Source organism: Ammodytes marinus (assembly GCF_949987685.1).
Source record: "Ammodytes marinus genome assembly, chromosome: 10".
Taxonomy (NCBI): Eukaryota; Metazoa; Chordata; class Actinopteri; order Uranoscopiformes; family Ammodytidae; genus Ammodytes; species Ammodytes marinus.
In genome coordinates this window covers 8,696,833-8,714,916 of record NC_137214.1, presented here as the reverse complement: position 1 = coordinate 8,714,916, position 18,084 = coordinate 8,696,833, and the positions used below count along the sequence as shown (strand labels likewise).

Sequence of the window (18,084 nt, the reverse complement as noted above, 5' to 3'; positions counted from 1 at the left end):
TCCTCTATCTCCTCCAGTCTCTCCTCCTCTATCTGTCCACTGTCTGTCACCTGACAGAAGTATGTTGATGCATGACATATGAACAGATATATTAGGGTACATACATGGGTAGACAAAATGTTCACACAATTATTATGTTTTATTCCCCCAAAATATATATATGTATAAAATCACATGAGCATCTGCAATGTGCTTGTTGTTACTGTAAATGAGAGGGAAACCTTGAAGGAAAATAAAGGTTATTAAATTTAATTAATGTTTATTTATCCCCAAAACATTTTTTAAACCATTGCTCCCTTTCCACACAAATACAACGTGAAAATAATGGTAGGCCTATACCTTAAAATGCGGATCTCTTTGGCATTATAGCCTATGCTGACTAATAATCAATATCAGTATTGTTATGGCTCTAAAATATATAACCTTTTAGTTAACTTACACGTTGACTTCTAAAGAAGTCTCTTATGTCCAGTTTTCGTTTCTTCAACATCCTACACACACACACACACACACACACACACACACACACACACACACACACACACGCACGCACACACACACACGCACGCACAGCGCGCGCGCACGCACAAGCATTAAACACACACAAATATAAGTGTTACTGCAAATGACATCACTGATATTAAAATCCGTCTCGCTGACGTGACCGAAGGCAGAACTTACACTCGCAGATGCAGATATTAGCTATGCACAGAGGCGTCCTGTTGCTCCCATGGACATATAAAGAAATGGACACCGTATTGAAACATGGCGCCCATTCATTCCTATGAAAGCTGCTCATAGGCGCAGAGAAGCAACAAGGAAGTATAATCCGGAAATTCCATACGGCCCAAAGCATGACGTAGCATCGACGTAGCTGCATTATGGACCTATCAAGAAAGAGGGCGGCAAGCGTAGCGGACTGGAGGCGGGAGTAGAATCATTCTCGTTCTGTAGCATCTAGCCTGGCGAAAACAAACTGAAAGCCGTTAAAAGCCGTTGGGCTAATAAAACGCTTGAGGTGGCGTTTTGAAATGAGAAAACTTCAGTTTTAATAGTATATGGTCTAAAGATAAGTATGAGCCTATGATTGATATCCAGAAAAATTTTGCAGAGACACAATCTTGTTCGCCGCTTGTACTGTGTGGACAGGGAAATCTGCCTACGGGCCGTATGAAAATAAGCTCCACCCCTCACCATGCAATACTAATGGGTTGGCCACATGTCCATGCTGGTTGCTCGGAGAAGGCACAGTCCTGGGGGCCTGGTTGCTCCTCCTGTCTGGGACTAGCAAGTTGCCGGTAGCTTTTTTTTAAAATTTAAACAAGCAGATGGAGTGACAGCGGGGACGGCCAATCAGGTTGAATATAGGTTTGCGGGAAACCGCTACAGCCAATCAAAGCGCGATAGTTGTTTAGAGGCGGGACTTCTAGCAGAGACTGATTTTTAACCCTTTGTGTACTATAATTATTGCCTAAACAATACGGGCAGCGGGTGTATTATTGGTAGGGACTACACAGTGAGGCTGGATTTTGGTAGGGTCGGGACCCTACCGTCCCTATATAATCCTACGCCCTTGGTTGATTGGACAACACAAGCCACTTAATGACATCATCAGCTCTATAGGAACAGCTGATCAAGAAAGTTATTGGTGGATTATTTGCAGCCTTAGATTAGAGTTGTAACATGCATCAGCTGTGTGTAGAGCCTTGTTTTTTTTAACCTCACTGAAGGTCATCTCAAACTTCCAATACTGTTTGAGAATTGTAAACATCCCAACCATTTCTAAGAGACCATATTATTGAATGCCGAAATTTTTATCATTTAATGCACAATCATGTAAATCTGAATTATGAGATAAATGTGTTCAAAGGCAGAAATTGTGCAGTCATCTTTGTCAGGTTTGAAACATTTCCCCCAGGTTAGCTTCAAATAGGAGCTGGAACAAGCTGACAGAAAATCAATAACGTGATGCCGGTGGACTGGGTGGAATAAGATGTTGTGGTTTTTTTTTCAACCTTAAAACCACTTAAAGGTGGTGTCAGCGATTCTGGAGAGCACTTGATTTCAAAATAATCAATGAATATCTCCTCACGATCCGCCACTTGTCTGTTCTGTTGTGTGCGCTGAAAAAAAATCCAGTGTCTGTAAACTGGTACGTAAACAAATAGGGCCCACCGTAGCTATAGCAACATGCCAGTTTACAGAGCCTAGGCTGTCTCCAGAATCACTGACTCCACCTTTAAGGCTGAATTATAAGGAATATTTGTTCTCGGATGATGCACAAAATATTTAGAATATCCCTTTAAATGCAATTTCGCAGGACACTTTGACCGGTTGTAATATTTCCCCTCAGTTTAGCTTCAAATAGGAGCTGGACCACGCTGACAGAGAATCAATATGTGATGCCATTGAACAGTGTGGAATAAGATTTCCCCCCCCCCCCCCCCCCCCCCCACCAACCTTACAACCACATGAGTAGAAAAAGGGGGGGGAAGCTGTTGGCCTACAGTATGTCAATGGGGTTAATAAAGCACCAGGCTCCAGCTCTCGTGGGGGTCTGTGGGGAACTTTTTCTTCAGCTTCTTCCACCCGGACGTGGTTATCATTAGAGGAGAAAGTGATCACAGTAACCTTCACCTCTCCTCCGCGCCCTGCTCTGTGCTGCCTGCCTCTCTGTGTTGTCTTCCCCCTCTCTCTCTCTCTTTCTCTCTCTCTCTCTCTCTCCATCCCCCTCTCTCTCCCAGCACTTTAATCTTAAAAGCGTCTGGCCCTGATGAGGGAAAGATCAAAGCAGACCCCCAACACCCACCACAGGTCACTGCCTCAATGCTCAAGATGGCGCTGCATGTTGATGTTGATGCTATTGATTTTTTTTTTCTTTTCTGAGATCAATCCCATCCTCTGTTCTACTAAAAAAAGATCTGGACGTGAATAAATGAGGAGGGAGTAGTGGGAGGGAGAATCCAACCTGTTATGTAATGTAAAGCAGGAAGGATTCTCCACAAGGTAACAACAACAACGTGTGGGGCAAGAGTCCACCGAGGTCTCCTTGGATGTTCCCGGGCTATTTTTAACTTTTTTTTTGCCTGAACGTTCAGACAGAGGGGGGGGGGGGGGGGGGGGGGGGGGGGGGGGGGTGGGGGGGGGGGGCGGGGGGGACGCCTGTGCAGATCTGTGGGGCGGGCGAGAGGAGAGCTTTTCCTGAGAAAAAAACAAGCGAGATGAACGCTCTCTCATATAGCCACAGGGAGTTGCATGACGTCAGTTGGCCATTCACTGTTTGTGCACTGTGTTGGCTTCGTTACACACACACTCACACACACACACACACACACACACACACACACACACACACACACACACACACACACACACACACACACACACACACACACACACACACACACACACACACACACACACACACACACACACACACACACACACGAGCATGCAGGCATGCAAACACACACTCAAGCATGCACGCGGAATCATGAAGCAGTGTTTTTTTTTCCAGATGAATGCTTGCGTAGATGCCTAGTTCTTAAGTAAGATAACCCTTCGGAGCAAAGGCAGAGGTGGATTACATGGCCGCTGAGCCCAGAGTCACAGCCAAGGGATCCAGTCAAAGTGGGTGGGATGGAGGGATGGTTGGAGGAAGTAGAAAGAGAGAGAGAGAGAGAGAGAGAGATAAAGGAAAATAAAAGCTAGTGAGGGGTTTCTATTTCAAATCTGCCCGGACACCTCGAGGCACTTCCGTTCTGGCTGCACCCTCCTCTTCCACCAAAACAAATCATTCCCATCAAAGGGACAGCTCTGACCGTTCACTACTTCTTCCTCATCCATAGAAGAAACTCACACACACTGGTGTGAAGTTTTTTTTAAATGACCAAACAGATTGACCAATTCAAAGTCTGGACTAAACAACTATACTGGCAAACTTGTTTTTTTTCTCATGCTCTTATTATATAACATCTCTATTCTGTGGCTCCGTGGAGAGGCTGCTTTGTAAATGATATTTTTTTTTTTCTCACACTCTGGATTCTCTGCACAAACTGCCATTAGTATTTTCCTCAGCACATCAAAAATCACATGAGCAAAACCAGTCATTCCACACCACAAGCAGAGTCTTTATTTAACGCGGTGGAGCTGCACTGAAGTGGTTCAAAGTGCTGTCAGTTTCATGTCTGTTGAGGTCTGTCTGTCTGTCACACGGATCAATAGGTGGTGCTCTTTCATGGGTTGCTAAACTTTTACCACCATTCCTCTTCAAGTCGCACATAACGTTCATCTTTGCAAATTGTGTTTGAGTGTGTGTGTGTGTGTGTGTGTGTGTGTGTGTGTGTGTGTGTGTGTGTGTGTGTGTGTGTGTGTGTGTGTGTGTGTGTGTGTGTGTGTGTGTGTGTGTGTGTGTGTGTGTGCGTGTGTGTGTGTGTGTGTGTGCGTGCGTGCGTGTGTGTGTATGTGTACAATGCTATGTGACCAGGCATGTATTATTAACCAATTGCTTACGTCATCTGACGAGTAAGTGGGAGATATTTTACGTAGTCGGTGATGATGTGTTTGGCCGTCAAATTAAAAGCCCCCTTCAAAAGAAATTAAACATAAAAAAAGAAAGAAGATGGGGTCGGGGGTGTTTTAATTCAGGAGAGAGAGAGGAAGATGAGGAGGTACGTGTCAACAAAATTACACCACCGATCCTTGACAACGAGAAGCAGTCAGGAGCACACACACACCCCCACAAACACACACACGCAGCTCAGCGCGCGCAGCCGGGGCTGTGCTGAGCGTCCGAGTGCGCCAGTGAGTGTGTGTTTTGAATTCAAATGCAGCAACAAACCAGAGCTGCGAATGCGGTGACTGAGAATAGGATGGCGGTGATGTGTGCTGGGATTGGAACTCTTCACGCTTTCATAATTTTTTCTTCTTCTTTTTTTTTTTTACCGAGAAAAATAAATTCACCAGACGCCTCAGCCATAGCTCCCATTATCCAGTCTCTCCGTCACTGACACACACAGTCAAACACACTGACCCGTGATAAGCAGCCCCACTTTAGAGCTATTCCAGCCGTGCCATGGCACAATTGGCAACATTGAGCGGGGGGGGGGGGGGGGGGAGAGGGGTAATAACCATGAAGATGCACCTACCATATTGACTTCAGAGACCATGTCTATGCTGGCTATGTCTATATTCATTCCAACCGCCACCGGCGCACCTGTGAAGGGAAAAGGGGGCATTAATAAAGCACATATGAATTATTCTACCATGATGTAAATGAAACAAATTCGTGACGCGCGCTAAAGGTTTCTCTTCTCTGCTCTCCTCCACCTACAGGAGACGTGAGCATCATCAGCCAGAGCGAAAGAAAAACCTTTACGTTCATCACGTAGGCTAGGTGAGCTGAAAATGCCGTTAAATTCATTTTATTTAGGGGAAAGATCAAACGTTGATGAGCCATATCGATCACGCTCAAAAGCCTGTCTCGTCTCCTCATCAAATGCTACATGCACATCATTTCTCACAGCCTAATTGGAAAGGCCTATTTGGCTGTGAAGGGATGATTATGTAAATTAAAGCAGATTTTGCGATTCATTAAACATGTATTGCACGTCAGGAGGGCGTGAAAACATGACATTCCCGTTTTCAATGTTTGCTCGTTATACCTCCGAAATCTGGCCTCAACCGAATGTCGTATCCTTTCATCAGTCTGTCCACTGTTTCCTTTACCAGGGGCATATTGCTCGGATCTTTGAGATCCTTGGAGCTAAGGGGGGAGAAGAGGAAAAAATATGGTGTAATGCAGAACAGCTTATTAATATCACACGCTGGGCACGTTTGAACACACAGGCTACATGACATGCAAAGGACAAAAAAAAAACAATGATGCTAAACGGATTTACCTTAGAGCGCAGACGATATTCAACACTAAGGAAAAAGTCAAAATCCAAAAGTGGTTTTTCCTGAACCTCCCCATCGCGACAGCTTTCGTGGTGGTTCCGCGATGCGAGTGAGGAGGAGAGCGAACATCCAACTTACTCCAGACGGCGCAGAGGAGCCAATGAGAGGCGCATGCGTGCAGCCTGCCCAAGATCAGAGAGTGGAGACTGATGATGGTGGATGAGCAGTTTCCATTGCAGAGAAAAATATTAAAGGGACAAGTGGTTTGTGCGTAATGAAGAACCAAGGGTTGGTGCCAGGAGTGCAATGAACAACAACGGCGTAAATTGTAGTCTTATTTTTTTTATTCTTATTGTTTATGACATGGCAGATTGGCTCTGTTTATATCCGGACAAGGTCAAAGAATGGGATATACACTGCAGGGTGATAGTAGTCAACATGTCAACATGTTAAGTTAACATCAAGTTTATCCATTCAGTTGTTTTTATTTTATTTTACTGGACAGGTTTAGGGGCTACAAAGAGAATTCACTCTTGAATCCATTCCAGGTAAACACTTTACATACAAACATTTGTGCCCAACAGACATGCACCATCCGTACAAAAATAGAAAATGAATGGCACCAGCCCCCATGGGTATTCTATCCTGCTCCTCTTTCCTGCAATGTTTTCAGAAGAGCTGCAGTGGATCTGCTGAAATGCAAAGGGGAGCACCGGAGCACCGGAGCAGAAAAAGGTGGGATGGAAAACACAATCCCGCAATTCATTTTCTCAGGTTTTGAGTACATTTTCTGAAGCCGCGGGGAGGGATGCGAGCCTCTTCCAAATTGCCTTTGATCTTGTTGTAGTGGGAGCTGTGCTTCTGTAGAGGGCAGGCTTCTGAAAGCATTGGTTCGCTGTTGCATCACCACCAGTTACAGCCATCATAGATTATATCATCCACACTCCTTTTTTTAATGTCTTTCTTGGTATTTGTGAGTATGAGCGTGTGTGTGTGTGTGTGTGTGTGTGTGTGTGTGTGTGTGTGTGTGTGTGTGTGTGTGTGTGTGTGTGTGTGTGTGTGTGTGTGTGTGTGTGTGTACAACTATTTTTGTGAATACAAATTTAAGTTTTAGACCTTAATTGTGAGCCATTTTTGAAAAGTGAGGATCATGCATATATGTCTCAGTTCATGGGCCCTGAGAAGTTGTTTTGTGTGTGTGTGTGTGTGTGTGTGTGTGTGTGTGTGTGTGTGTGTGTGTGTGTGTGTGTGTGTGTGTGTGTGTGTGTGTGTGTGTGTGTGTGTGTGTGTGTGTGTGCGTGCGTGCGTGCGTACGACGTGCGTGCGTGCGTGTGTGTGCATGTGTGCATGCTGTGGGCTTTAAAGTGATTGAGGCCCGTGAAGGGCGGCAGCTCTTCAGCTACTGATCAGAACACAAGTGGGCACTGGTCACAGCCTGTGAAATGAAGAGATGTGCAGCAGGAGAATAAATGAGTTTCTGATTCATTTCCTCTGTCGGATGAGAGCGGAGTGACTGCTGAGAGCTTGTTCACACACACAGAGAGAGAGAGACAGAGAGAGATAGAAGGAGGCACATAGGGAGAGAGAGAGAGAGACAGAGAGATGGGATGGTGAGGCTGGATGGATGGATGCTGAATGTCTCTCCAGCTCCACTTTTTCCGGGGTCCACTCAGTTTTCCTGCTCCCCCACATCCCTACAAGAGCAGAATGCAGCAGAGCACAGCAATGTGAGAGGAGCACAGAGAAACTCAGGGTTTAATGATACATCCATACAGATCAATACTTTGATTCATTGACAAAAGATCGAACCGGCCAAATAACCTAGTGCATAATTATTCATATGTGTTTCTGTATGAATTGATGTATGTACTGTATGTTCCCTACCTTATTGGATAACATCAAAAGACAATGTTGTTTTGCCTGTTTTCGGAATTAAATCAGTCCCTAGCATGCGGAGTACTTCCTACATTGAAAAAAAAGGCATATTTCTTGTGGATGCGTTTATGCATTTCTGCATTTATATTTTGATCGAATTGAAAAAAATAGCAGACTTTTTTATTCATCTATTTTTATTAAGGGCACAAGGGCTCAAGCCACCCTTGGTTCCTATCTGTGCCCGTTCCTGCAGAAACCCCTTCTCTCTCCACTCCACCTCTCCACATTCAGGGGTCTCTCTCCCTCTCTCTCTCTCTCTCTCTCTCTCTCTCTCTCTCTCTCTCTCTCTCTCTTCCTCTGTCTGCAACACTCTGCACATCCTAAAACCTGTTAGCGCGCTCCCTGTCCTCTCTGTGCCTTCTTCCAAAGTGCCACCACACCAGAGACGTGGCCAAAATACGTAAAGGGGGAGAGACGTGGTGCAGCTGTTCCCGTGCACTCAAACACATCTCGTCGAACGTTATGAACAAAACAACCATCAAAACATTCTCTGACAGGAACATGAGAAGCATGATGAGCAGATGTGCACTCCCCATTGTTACATAACACCTCTCTCTCTCTCTCTCTTTCTCTTTCTTTCCCTCTCTCTCTCTCTCTCTCTCTCTACTGTCTTCCTTTATATCTCTGTCTTTTCTGCACTGTATCTCTTTCTTTTCTTGGACATGAAGCTTTGTGTTTCACTTACAAGCTTGGGGAAAGTGAATATTGGCTTTTTTTTTCACTGGGCTTAATGTGCAAAGTAAGCTGTGGTGTATTTTGCATCACCTGCCCCCCCCCCCCTCTCACCCCTCCCCCCTTAACAGGAGTTGTCATTAGAGCAGCTGGGGTTTTGCCAGCCCTCAGGTAAACCTTACATAAAAAGAGGAGATAGCCTTTTTACTTCTCAAATGAAGGGAGCGCCCAGCCCCTTTTTGTATTGTAAATCTGTGATGATGATAAAAGCCACAGTGTGCTGGCGTCAGTGCAGCAACAACAGTGCCACCTAACATCATTCTCCTCTTTTCCTTTTTTTCCCCCCGCCTACAACTCCTGGGGCTGTTCCAGCATTAGAAATTATTGATGCCTTTACTGCCTGGATAAAAGTCTTTGACAAAAAAAAAGGGAAAAATCTGTGGGTAGTTGTTGTTCCACTCAAGCTCGCATAATGAGAGCAGAGTGAGGCAGGTCTGTGGCTCTCTGAGATACAAAGCAAGTGTGCATAAATATCCAAGTGTTATCTTGGCATTGTAGTTTTTAGCAATCTTTACTCACACAGAACTAAACAATGCATTAGTCGGGGAGCATATTTGGAGGTGTGGATTCATTATTTATTAGTAATATTATTGGATTGACTAAATATAAACTACAGTGTCAACTGTAACAGTGCATTGTGTAGCACATTTTCTCCGTAGCTTTATTCTGGCTCCAATTGCCCCACCAGTCGCTTTGGGGTTCTGTGTCTTGTCCAGGGACACTTCAACATGTGTCAGGAGGTGAGGATCAAACCGACAACCCAACTATACTTGGTAAGATTTTGAATTTCTTGCAGTGTATCATCAGAGGCTTATAACGTTACCAAGATATTCAGACAGTAGATGTAAACATGCCAAGATACTTGAGTGTGGGAGTAGTAGTGCACCTGGCTGCCTCCATGGTGTCCATGGCCAGGTAGATGTACCAGTAGACCAGGTTGAAGAGGCCGAATGCCAGGGGGAAGAGGATGCGTGCGTAGGTGTCGATGGGGCTGGTGTCGGCCAGCTGTGGGTACTGAGGGTGAGCCGAGCCCTGCTTGAGGAAGATGGGCATCTGCTGAGCCTCTCCTATGCTGCTGCGACACACCGAGTGGTTCCTCCTCTTCATACCCTCCTGGGCGCCGCAGTCCGACTGCTGGAGAAAAGCAGGTGACATGGGGTTAGTTTGCTTTTTCTGCTCAGTGATAGGGGTGTAACGATATAAGGTTATACAGTATATACAGTAGATAGATGAATTGGCTAAAGATCAACAGTATCGAATGCCCAAACATTGATGCATATCGCCGTCTTTAAAAAAGCGCTTTTATTATGAGATCTTTCTTCACTTCTGTGTGTGACTCTATTTCCACCAACATAATAGATCGATTTTCATTTAAATATATGGAAAAGCTGGGAAATAAAATGGTATAATCAGATTTTTAGTTGTTTTTTATATAAATGGGCATATGATATCATCTCATATTGTTGGCAAGCCCCTGATTAGAATCAAAGCCGTATTGCGGCAGACTTTGTGATATCTGGACATTTTGTATTGTATGTCCAATGAATCAATCTTATATCATGAAACCAGCGATTTACACATCTACTCAGTAGGAGGAAAAGGGGTCAAGTTGTGTAAAAACTAAACTGGGAATTACTACCCAGCACATGTGGTGCTTTTCACATGCTGCAATGTATATTTTACGCCTAAAGTGTTTTTTTGTTCCCACAGGAGCTGTCTCTCAATGGCATGCCAACACATCCCTATAGAACACAGCAGGTATACAGTAGTTTGCTAGATGCCCATAGGATTGTTAGGAGATTATGCAGGGAGAAGTGCCGGAGTTGTTCATGCACTGTTCTCACACTGAGGCTATTTTTAAAGCATCTAACCATGAGCCCTACACGTGAGACAGATCCCAGGAGGACGCTGTGGTGGCTTACTGTATTAGCATAAAGCATATAGCAAGAGATGAGCGCTGTACAACAGGGCGTATTACTATTTAATGTGTGGCGTGTCCGGGATGCAGAGAATGGAAGAGGCAGGGTGACCACTTGGAAATGCAAAGAAAAAGGGGTTCTAGCCAAGCTCTGGTATGATTTCTGTTTCCCTAGTTCCCTGTTCATTTTCTCAACAGCATTCCATCACACTCCCTGCAACAGTGAGGAGACTCTGCAACTCCATTCACCATCATTAGCTATGTAAAGGGTCTTGAGATGCCACATGAAATAAATTGCAAACCCTGATGTTGCTTTAAAGCTCTCTTACATACAAAGTTTAGGCAGAAAAACCATCTATGCTACAGTTGCTTGGTAGCAAATCTGCCTGTAAATATTTGTTTTTATCTGAATAACTGGCAGGAACCCTTCGCATTATTGTTTTAGAAAATCATGTGGATTACGCAAATTAGAGACCGATAATTTGTTTTCTTTGTGGCAAATAGTTTCCTTTTTTGGAGAAATAGGCTTATTTCCTTTCTTGCCAAGCATTAGATAAGATTAATACCTCTGAATATGTCTCGCAAACCAGCAGCCAGTTAGCCTATCTTAGCATTAAGGCTGGGAAGAGCAAGCTAAGCTGTGCTTGAGTATAAACTAATCTGTAGCTTCATATTTAGCATACAGACAACGTTTTTCACAAATGTTGATCTACTTTCTTTTTTACCTTTAGAATATATTCAGTATCCTGTGTTTTTCATGTTATTGTTTTACAACACAGTCTTTTTCCTGAATTTCTATCCTTTATTTTCACATGTGACATACTGTATATCTGCATTAGCCAATTAAGGTTGTGCAGCGTTTGAATGAAAAGGAAATGACAGTTGCTGGGTTTGTTCTTTGAAATATGATGATATTTTGGAAGGTTAAACTCCTAATAAATAGATTCTATGTAATTGATGCTTGTATGTGCAACCCCTTTATGTTTTTTTCTGGTTCTATAAGAACAATTTGAACGGAAAGGTGTTGTGACATCCGTTGCACTCACACTTAAATGATCCCCATTATCATACAGCAAAAGGTCAGCTGCTCACCGAAACCACGTCGCCATCATCAGTAGCCATCACCTCCAGCCTGTCTTGTCTGGCCTTCTGCTTCCTTAGACGGTTGACCTGGAGGGTTGCAAAGTAGTTCACCGCTGCAAACTCCACCAGAGCCGCCGCCACAAAGATAAAAGACACAGCAATGAACCAGTCCATGGCTGTGGGATAGGCCAGTTTGGGAAGGGACTCGCGGGCACTGATGCTCAAAGTGGTCATGGTCAGCACTGTGGTGATGCCTGGAGGAAGACAGGCATTTATAGAGAAAAAAAATATAAAGTCATATTATAATATCAAACATGATTAGTATAGTACTCTAACATTAGGTGGGGTGAGAGGGGGCGTACCAGCAACTGTGCGTGCTGGAACAGACTCTTTGTTGATCCAGAAAGAGACTTGTGACAGCACAACAACCATGATGAGAGGGACGTACGTCTGTATGAGGTAGTAGCCCAGCTTCCTCTGGAGGTGGAAATGGACCACCTGCACAGAGTAGTGACCTGCAATATAAACAGCACACGTGTGGAAAAAAAGAGAGCAACCCCCGAGGGGACATAGCAGGGCATAGCACAGAGCACATACCCTTGCCTGCCCTTGAAACAGAACATAGCTGCTTAGAGAAACATATAGTTACATGGCTGCTATTGTAAGGACTGGAGTAGCATGTTAATTGTGAGGCAGTGTGTGAGAGACATGAGCCAGGAAGGGACAACACGGAGGAGGGAGAATGGCAACAGACATTTGGAAATTGGATGAAGTCAAGAGGAAGGAGCGAAATGGGGAGGGTCCAAGAGGAGAGAGCATGCAACGTCACACTGCCCTTACTCTGTCTGTGTGTCTGTGAACACATGCATGCATATGTTTACAGAGCAAAGAGCAGGCTGCATCATCCCTACACAAACAAACATGCACACGCACGCACACACACACACACACACACACACACACACACACACACACACACACACACACGCATACACACACACACACACACACACACATGCACTCATGCACACAAAGGTTATTTCTCTATGTCTCTTTCTATATGGGTATCGTCTCTACGTTTTTGGAGCCTGCCTCATCCTATGCCTCTCTACTCCAGGAATCTGCTGGGTTCACAGCAGGGGAACACTTTTCCAATTCCTAGTGAAAAGAGGACACACACACACACACACACACACACACACACACACACAAACCAGCACAAACATACACACTCCACTATTCCATCCTCCCTCCTCTCTTCCAGTCCATTCACTGGTCGGTAGACCCCATAGTTATTTTTTAAGGCACACTGTACACATTGGGCCTGACCACTTACGCATCTTACAGTGGATGGCTGCTGAAGGAAGTCTTTGCCTTTATATCGACACTAATGTCTGGGAGTAATGGACACTAGTGGAGAGTTTGAAGAGAATATGTTGACCTCTTTCTGCACTCAGATTCAACAGCTCATGAGAATTTGTTTTTTTAAAGGTCACCTATTATGGAAATGCACTTTTTCATGTTTTTTCAACATTAATATGGGTCCCCAGTGTGACTAGAGACTCCCAAAGTATGAGAAAAAAACAACCCTCTCTCTTTTTTCCTATACCACCACCTTTCTGAAAACATGTGTTCGAAAATCCCATTGAGATTTATCTCCCCTTATGGACACTACACCATACATTTGAACCTGAAAATTTACATAATATGTGACCTTTAATTGAACCTCTAAAAGCGGGGCACAACTGTCACAGTTTTTCCCTTATGAAAAGCTGTGAGCGTTACCTGTATTTGATTTGTATATCTCCCTGGACAAAGTCTGTCTCACGAGGTCGTACTGCAGAAGGCTTATGGACTCTGGGGGACAATCGACAGATGCTATCGGCCCCTTCCGCCAAGTGAACATGATTTCACTGCTCGTGTAGGCATCTAAAAAATGCAAAGGCAGTCAGGGACAACTCAAAAAGTTAAAGACACTTTTATGAATCTGGACCTTATTATTGCTTCATCTGTTCATCGGTTATACTTACAGCTTCCAAACCTGAGCGGACAGGCATGGCCGTCCATGGGGAAGTTCATCAGCTTCATCGGACACTCTGCACTGATAGTCAGTCTAAAAGTCAAGAGCACACACACAGGAACAAGGTCTGGGTTATCTTCTTATTCTCTACTCCTATAAACCACAAAGATCATTACCAAAATAAATAAATAACTAGAATGTGAGATCACCTCATGGTGTAGAGGACAGTCCCGTTCTGCATGATGCGGAAGAGTTTGTTCGGCGTGGTCATGTTGTGAGAGATGGACCTCCTTGAGTTTCTGAAGAAGGTGTCTGGCGTCCAGATCTTGTCCACCATGCGGTTGTTCAGCCGCAGGATTTCAGGGCCCTCGAATTTCAGCCGCTCGTCGACCCACATCTGACGGAAGAACATGTCCATGTTGTAGACCTGGTGCAGGGACATAACTAGGAAGTTAGTTCATGTTCTATCAGCCAGACTACCCTATATTTAAAGGTGGAGTCAGCGATACTAGACAATGCTTGTTGTCAAAATCACTTTTTGTCAAAATTAGTGAATACCTCATCAAGATCTGCTACCTGTCCGTACTTTGTGTGCACTCTCAAAACTGCCGTGTTGCAAGCTAAGGTCGGTTTGTTTACATAGCAGTTTACAGCCCTAGACTGTGTAGTAACACCACATTTTTTTAATGTATGTAGGCCTACAGGAAGCGGATCGTGAGGAGATTTCCCCTGATTTTGACATAAAATTTATTTGTCAACCAGCGTTCACCAGAATCACTGACTCCACCTTTACGCATTAGACATCGATCTTAGTCCACTCCAAACATATTATCCCACTGATTCATCAGCACAGATAATACTGAGGAGCCCTTTCAACTTTCAGTGGAAGGTGAGGAGAGCTGAGGAGGCAATGATGGATGCCACTCATTCCAGATAATCATTAATCAATCCATTCAGCCATTCCCGCCGTCTGACATGTTGTCATATTGATTTAGAGGCCTTCAATAATGAAGTTATAGAGCTGGTCAAACAGATTAAAGCTCATTAGATGGTCTGATGGCAGATTGCCTGTGAGGCAGGCATTCATTGGTCACTGAAGCGCTTTTATCTCATACTGTCAGCACTCAGCACATCTACAGTACATCCTCACAACAGCAGTCTCTTACCATTTCCATATCTGAAACCGGTCCGAAGCTGGTGACAAACATGTCTGTTTTCACCTCTGTAACACCACCTGCAACAGCAACGATAACACAAAATAAATAGTCCACCACAGATGGACTTAAAGGTGGAGTCAGCCATTCTGGAGGATGCTTGTTGACAAAATCACTTTTTGTCAAAAATCTGTAAATATCTCGTCGCCATCTGCTACCTGTCTGTACTTTGTAACAAAATCCAGTGTTAATACACAGCCTAAGCTCTGTAAACTGTATGTAAACAAAGGGAATGTTAATTAAGCGGGCCCACCATAGCTGGCAACATGTCCATTTACAGAGCCTAGGCTATGTATTAACACTTCTTTTCAGCACACACACAGTACGGACAGGTAACAACGGATCGTGAGGATATACAGTCAAGTGCGAAAGTTTGTGAACCCCTTGAACATTTTGGAATTTTATTTATTGTAACCATCATTAATTCATTTTTATCAATACCAGTATTTTTTATATGAAATAACAGATGTTTGTTTATCAATTCAACATTTTTCTTTTCCAGAAATCAATTGTTAAAACAGATAAAACAAATTATTTGACGAATGTTGTATGTGCAAAAGTTTGTGAACCCTGAGCTGCATTGCTTAAATGGAGCAGGTAAACACAATCAGATGGGCCAAATTGAGTCATGAAATGGACCAATGTAGTGAGAGATCTTTAGGGAAGAAATTGGGCGGCACTAGATACAACAGAGATAAAACCAGGTCAGTTTAGGCTCACCAAAGTGAACCCATACAGGTCAGACATGCTAAAAGGGGAAACAATCTCAGAGGATCTCAGGAATAGAGTTGTGATGCTGCACATTTGTCTGGGGACAGCTATAAATTATTTTAAAAAAAGTTTGAGCTCCATCGGTCCACCGTGAGGCAAATCATCTACAAATGAAGAGCTTTAAGAGTGACTGAACATCTGCCTAGAAGTGGACTTCCTTCAAAAATATCCACAAGCGCCACAAGATAAGTGATTTTTCAGTTAAAAGCCAACCCAAACATTACATCTGGTGATTTGCAGACCTCTCTTGCAGCATCTGGGACAGATGTGCATGGTTCCACAATAAGAAGAAAACTCAGTCAACATGGCTTTCATGGGATGGTTGCTGAAGAAGCCTCTGCTCTCAAAAAAGAACAAAACTGCTTGTCACAACTTTGCCAGAGAGCACCTGGAGATACCTGAAGTCTTATTCTGTGGACAGATTAGTCAAAAATTGAACTGTTTGGTCATAACCAAAACCGCCATGTTTGGGCAAAAACGCAATTCTGCCTACCACCTAGAGAACCTTCTCCCAAGTGAATAATGGTGGTTTCAAATTGTCTGCAAATCTCCAGGTGTAATGTTTGGGTTGGCTTTTACCTGAAAAATCACTTTTCTTGTGGCGCTTGAGGATATTTTTGAAGGAAGTCCACTTCTAGGCAGATGTTAAGTCACTCTTAAAGCTCTCCATTTGTAGATGATTTGCCTCACGGTGGACCGATTGAGCTCAAATTTTTTTTTATGAATTTATAACTGTCCCCAGACAAATGTGTAACATCAAAACTCCATTCCTGAGATCCTCTGAGATTTGTTTCCCTTTTAGCATGTCTGACCTGTATGGGTTCACTTTGGTGAGCCTAAACTGACCTGGTTTTATCTCTGTTTTATCTAGTGCCGCCCAATTTCTTTCCTAAAGATCTCTCATTACATTGGTCTATTTCATCAACCAATTTGGCCAACCTGATTGTGTTTACCTTGCTCGATTTAAGCAATGCAGCTCAGGGTTCACAAACTTTTGCACATACAACATTCGTCAAATAATTTGTTTTATCTGTTTTAACAATTGATTTCTGGAAAATAAAAATGTTGAATTGATAAACAAACATCTGTTATTTCATATAAAAAATACTGGTATTGATAAAAATGAATTAATAATGGTTAAAATAAATAAAATTCCAAAAGGCTCAAGGGGTTCACAAACTTTCGCACTTGACTGTATGCCCTTGTTTTGACTAAAAGTGATTTTGACAACAAGCATTCTCCAGAATTGCTGACTTCTCCACCTCTAATGCGTAATACATATAGAAGTCCTTAGAAACAAGGGTTTGGGATTTACAGTTTGAATTACCTCCAGATCCCGGTCTCAGTCTGTTGTCATAACCGTCCAAAAGTCGGTCCAAAATGCGGGTGATGTTGTCTGGATGTAGTTTCTCTTTTCCACTAACATTACCAAGACTGCAGAGAAACAAAAGGTTAACCTCCCAGGCCTAGTTGACTCCTTTAACGCATGTCCAGGCAGATTGGGAAGACTTACCTTATCCAGCAGATAAAAGTAAACCAAGTTACTGTTAGGACCCCCATCCTGGGCAGCGTTTATCACCAAAATTGCAGGTCAACTTTCTGAGCAACTCATACTAAAAAAAACAGTGTGTGCTAGAGTATGGGTGTCGTTAAAGCGACTGGTAGCTCTATGCATAAGGACACAGGAGGCGCTAAGGCAGGAGCAGTAATCTAATTAACAGATTAGTAAATCCACTCCATTTTTAGACAAACAGCGGATTCTATCGGTTTCCTTTACAGCCAAAGTAAAATAATTAAAACAAGATCAAAATAAACTGGGTCAATGAAAATCACTAATTTACAATAATTAGAATAAATCACAGACAAGAATATAAAATGTATTTTACCAAGGCCCCCTCATTTGGTACCACATACTGCCCATTTCATTCATCATATAGGCTACACATATCACACTGTTACTCATCATACATTTGTAAATATATTTTTTTACTGTTATATAGCTATATATTTATTTTACCTTTATGCTGACATAGGCTACTGTTATACTATAGGCCTGTTCCTTATTCTGATTTACTGTGAATTTATATTTGATTGTATTCTCTCATTGCACAACCCTGTTAGCATTGCCACGTGTGATGTGTACGTAACAAATATAGTTCTTTAATATTTAATCATGAGAAAATGAGTTACGTTCTTGATTAATCTGATTATTATATTGGCCAAATTCCATATTCCCTCATGTAAATCTACAGGAAATAAACCTTGTCTTGTTGCTTTTATCAGTTTAAAAAAATAATCTGCATTTTACTCAATCCAAAATTCTACAAAAGAAAACAATTTAAACTGTATCTGCTTGTGTTATGTTAAATGTATTTACCTAATTATTCATTCCCTCCTTTTGTCGCGTTGTTTTTGTTGGGCCTCCTAACTTTTTTTAAAAAATTTACTCCTGTTTTTGTGTATCAAGATTCTTATGTAAATGCTTTGTAAACACAAGACATTGTGTCAATAAA

At 43.0% G+C, this 18,084-nt stretch overlaps 2 protein-coding genes across 3 annotated transcripts in view; both read right to left on the bottom strand.

Annotated features, from left to right (window-relative positions):
- gabrb2a (gamma-aminobutyric acid type A receptor subunit beta2a) overlaps positions 1-5,974 on the bottom strand; it is a gene marked incomplete at both ends in the record, with an annotated part of 35,105 nt that extends 29,131 nt beyond the window's left edge. Inside the window, 3 exons of one of the 2 annotated variants that reach the window (XM_080035860.1) lie at positions 5,148-5,215; positions 5,664-5,764; positions 5,901-5,974. In XM_080035860.1, coding sequence (XP_079891986.1) covers positions 5,148-5,215; positions 5,664-5,764; positions 5,901-5,974 — 243 coding nt within the window. Of the gene's footprint in view, positions 1-5,147; positions 5,216-5,663; positions 5,765-5,900 lie in introns of those variants that run through there. The other variant, XM_080035861.1, reaches the window with a different exon arrangement.
- A 3,422-nt stretch (positions 5,975-9,396) lies between these two features.
- gabra6a (gamma-aminobutyric acid type A receptor subunit alpha6a) lies at positions 9,397-17,143 on the bottom strand (the record flags this gene model as incomplete). Its single annotated transcript, XM_080036008.1, has 9 exons — positions 9,397-9,699; positions 11,576-11,820; positions 11,929-12,081; positions 13,352-13,495; positions 13,597-13,679; positions 13,796-14,013; positions 14,753-14,820; positions 16,899-17,005; positions 17,085-17,143. Coding segments are annotated over 9 exons (1,380 nt in total), but the record flags the coding sequence as incomplete, so codon positions are not given.
- Positions 17,144-18,084: the final 941 nt, after the last annotated feature.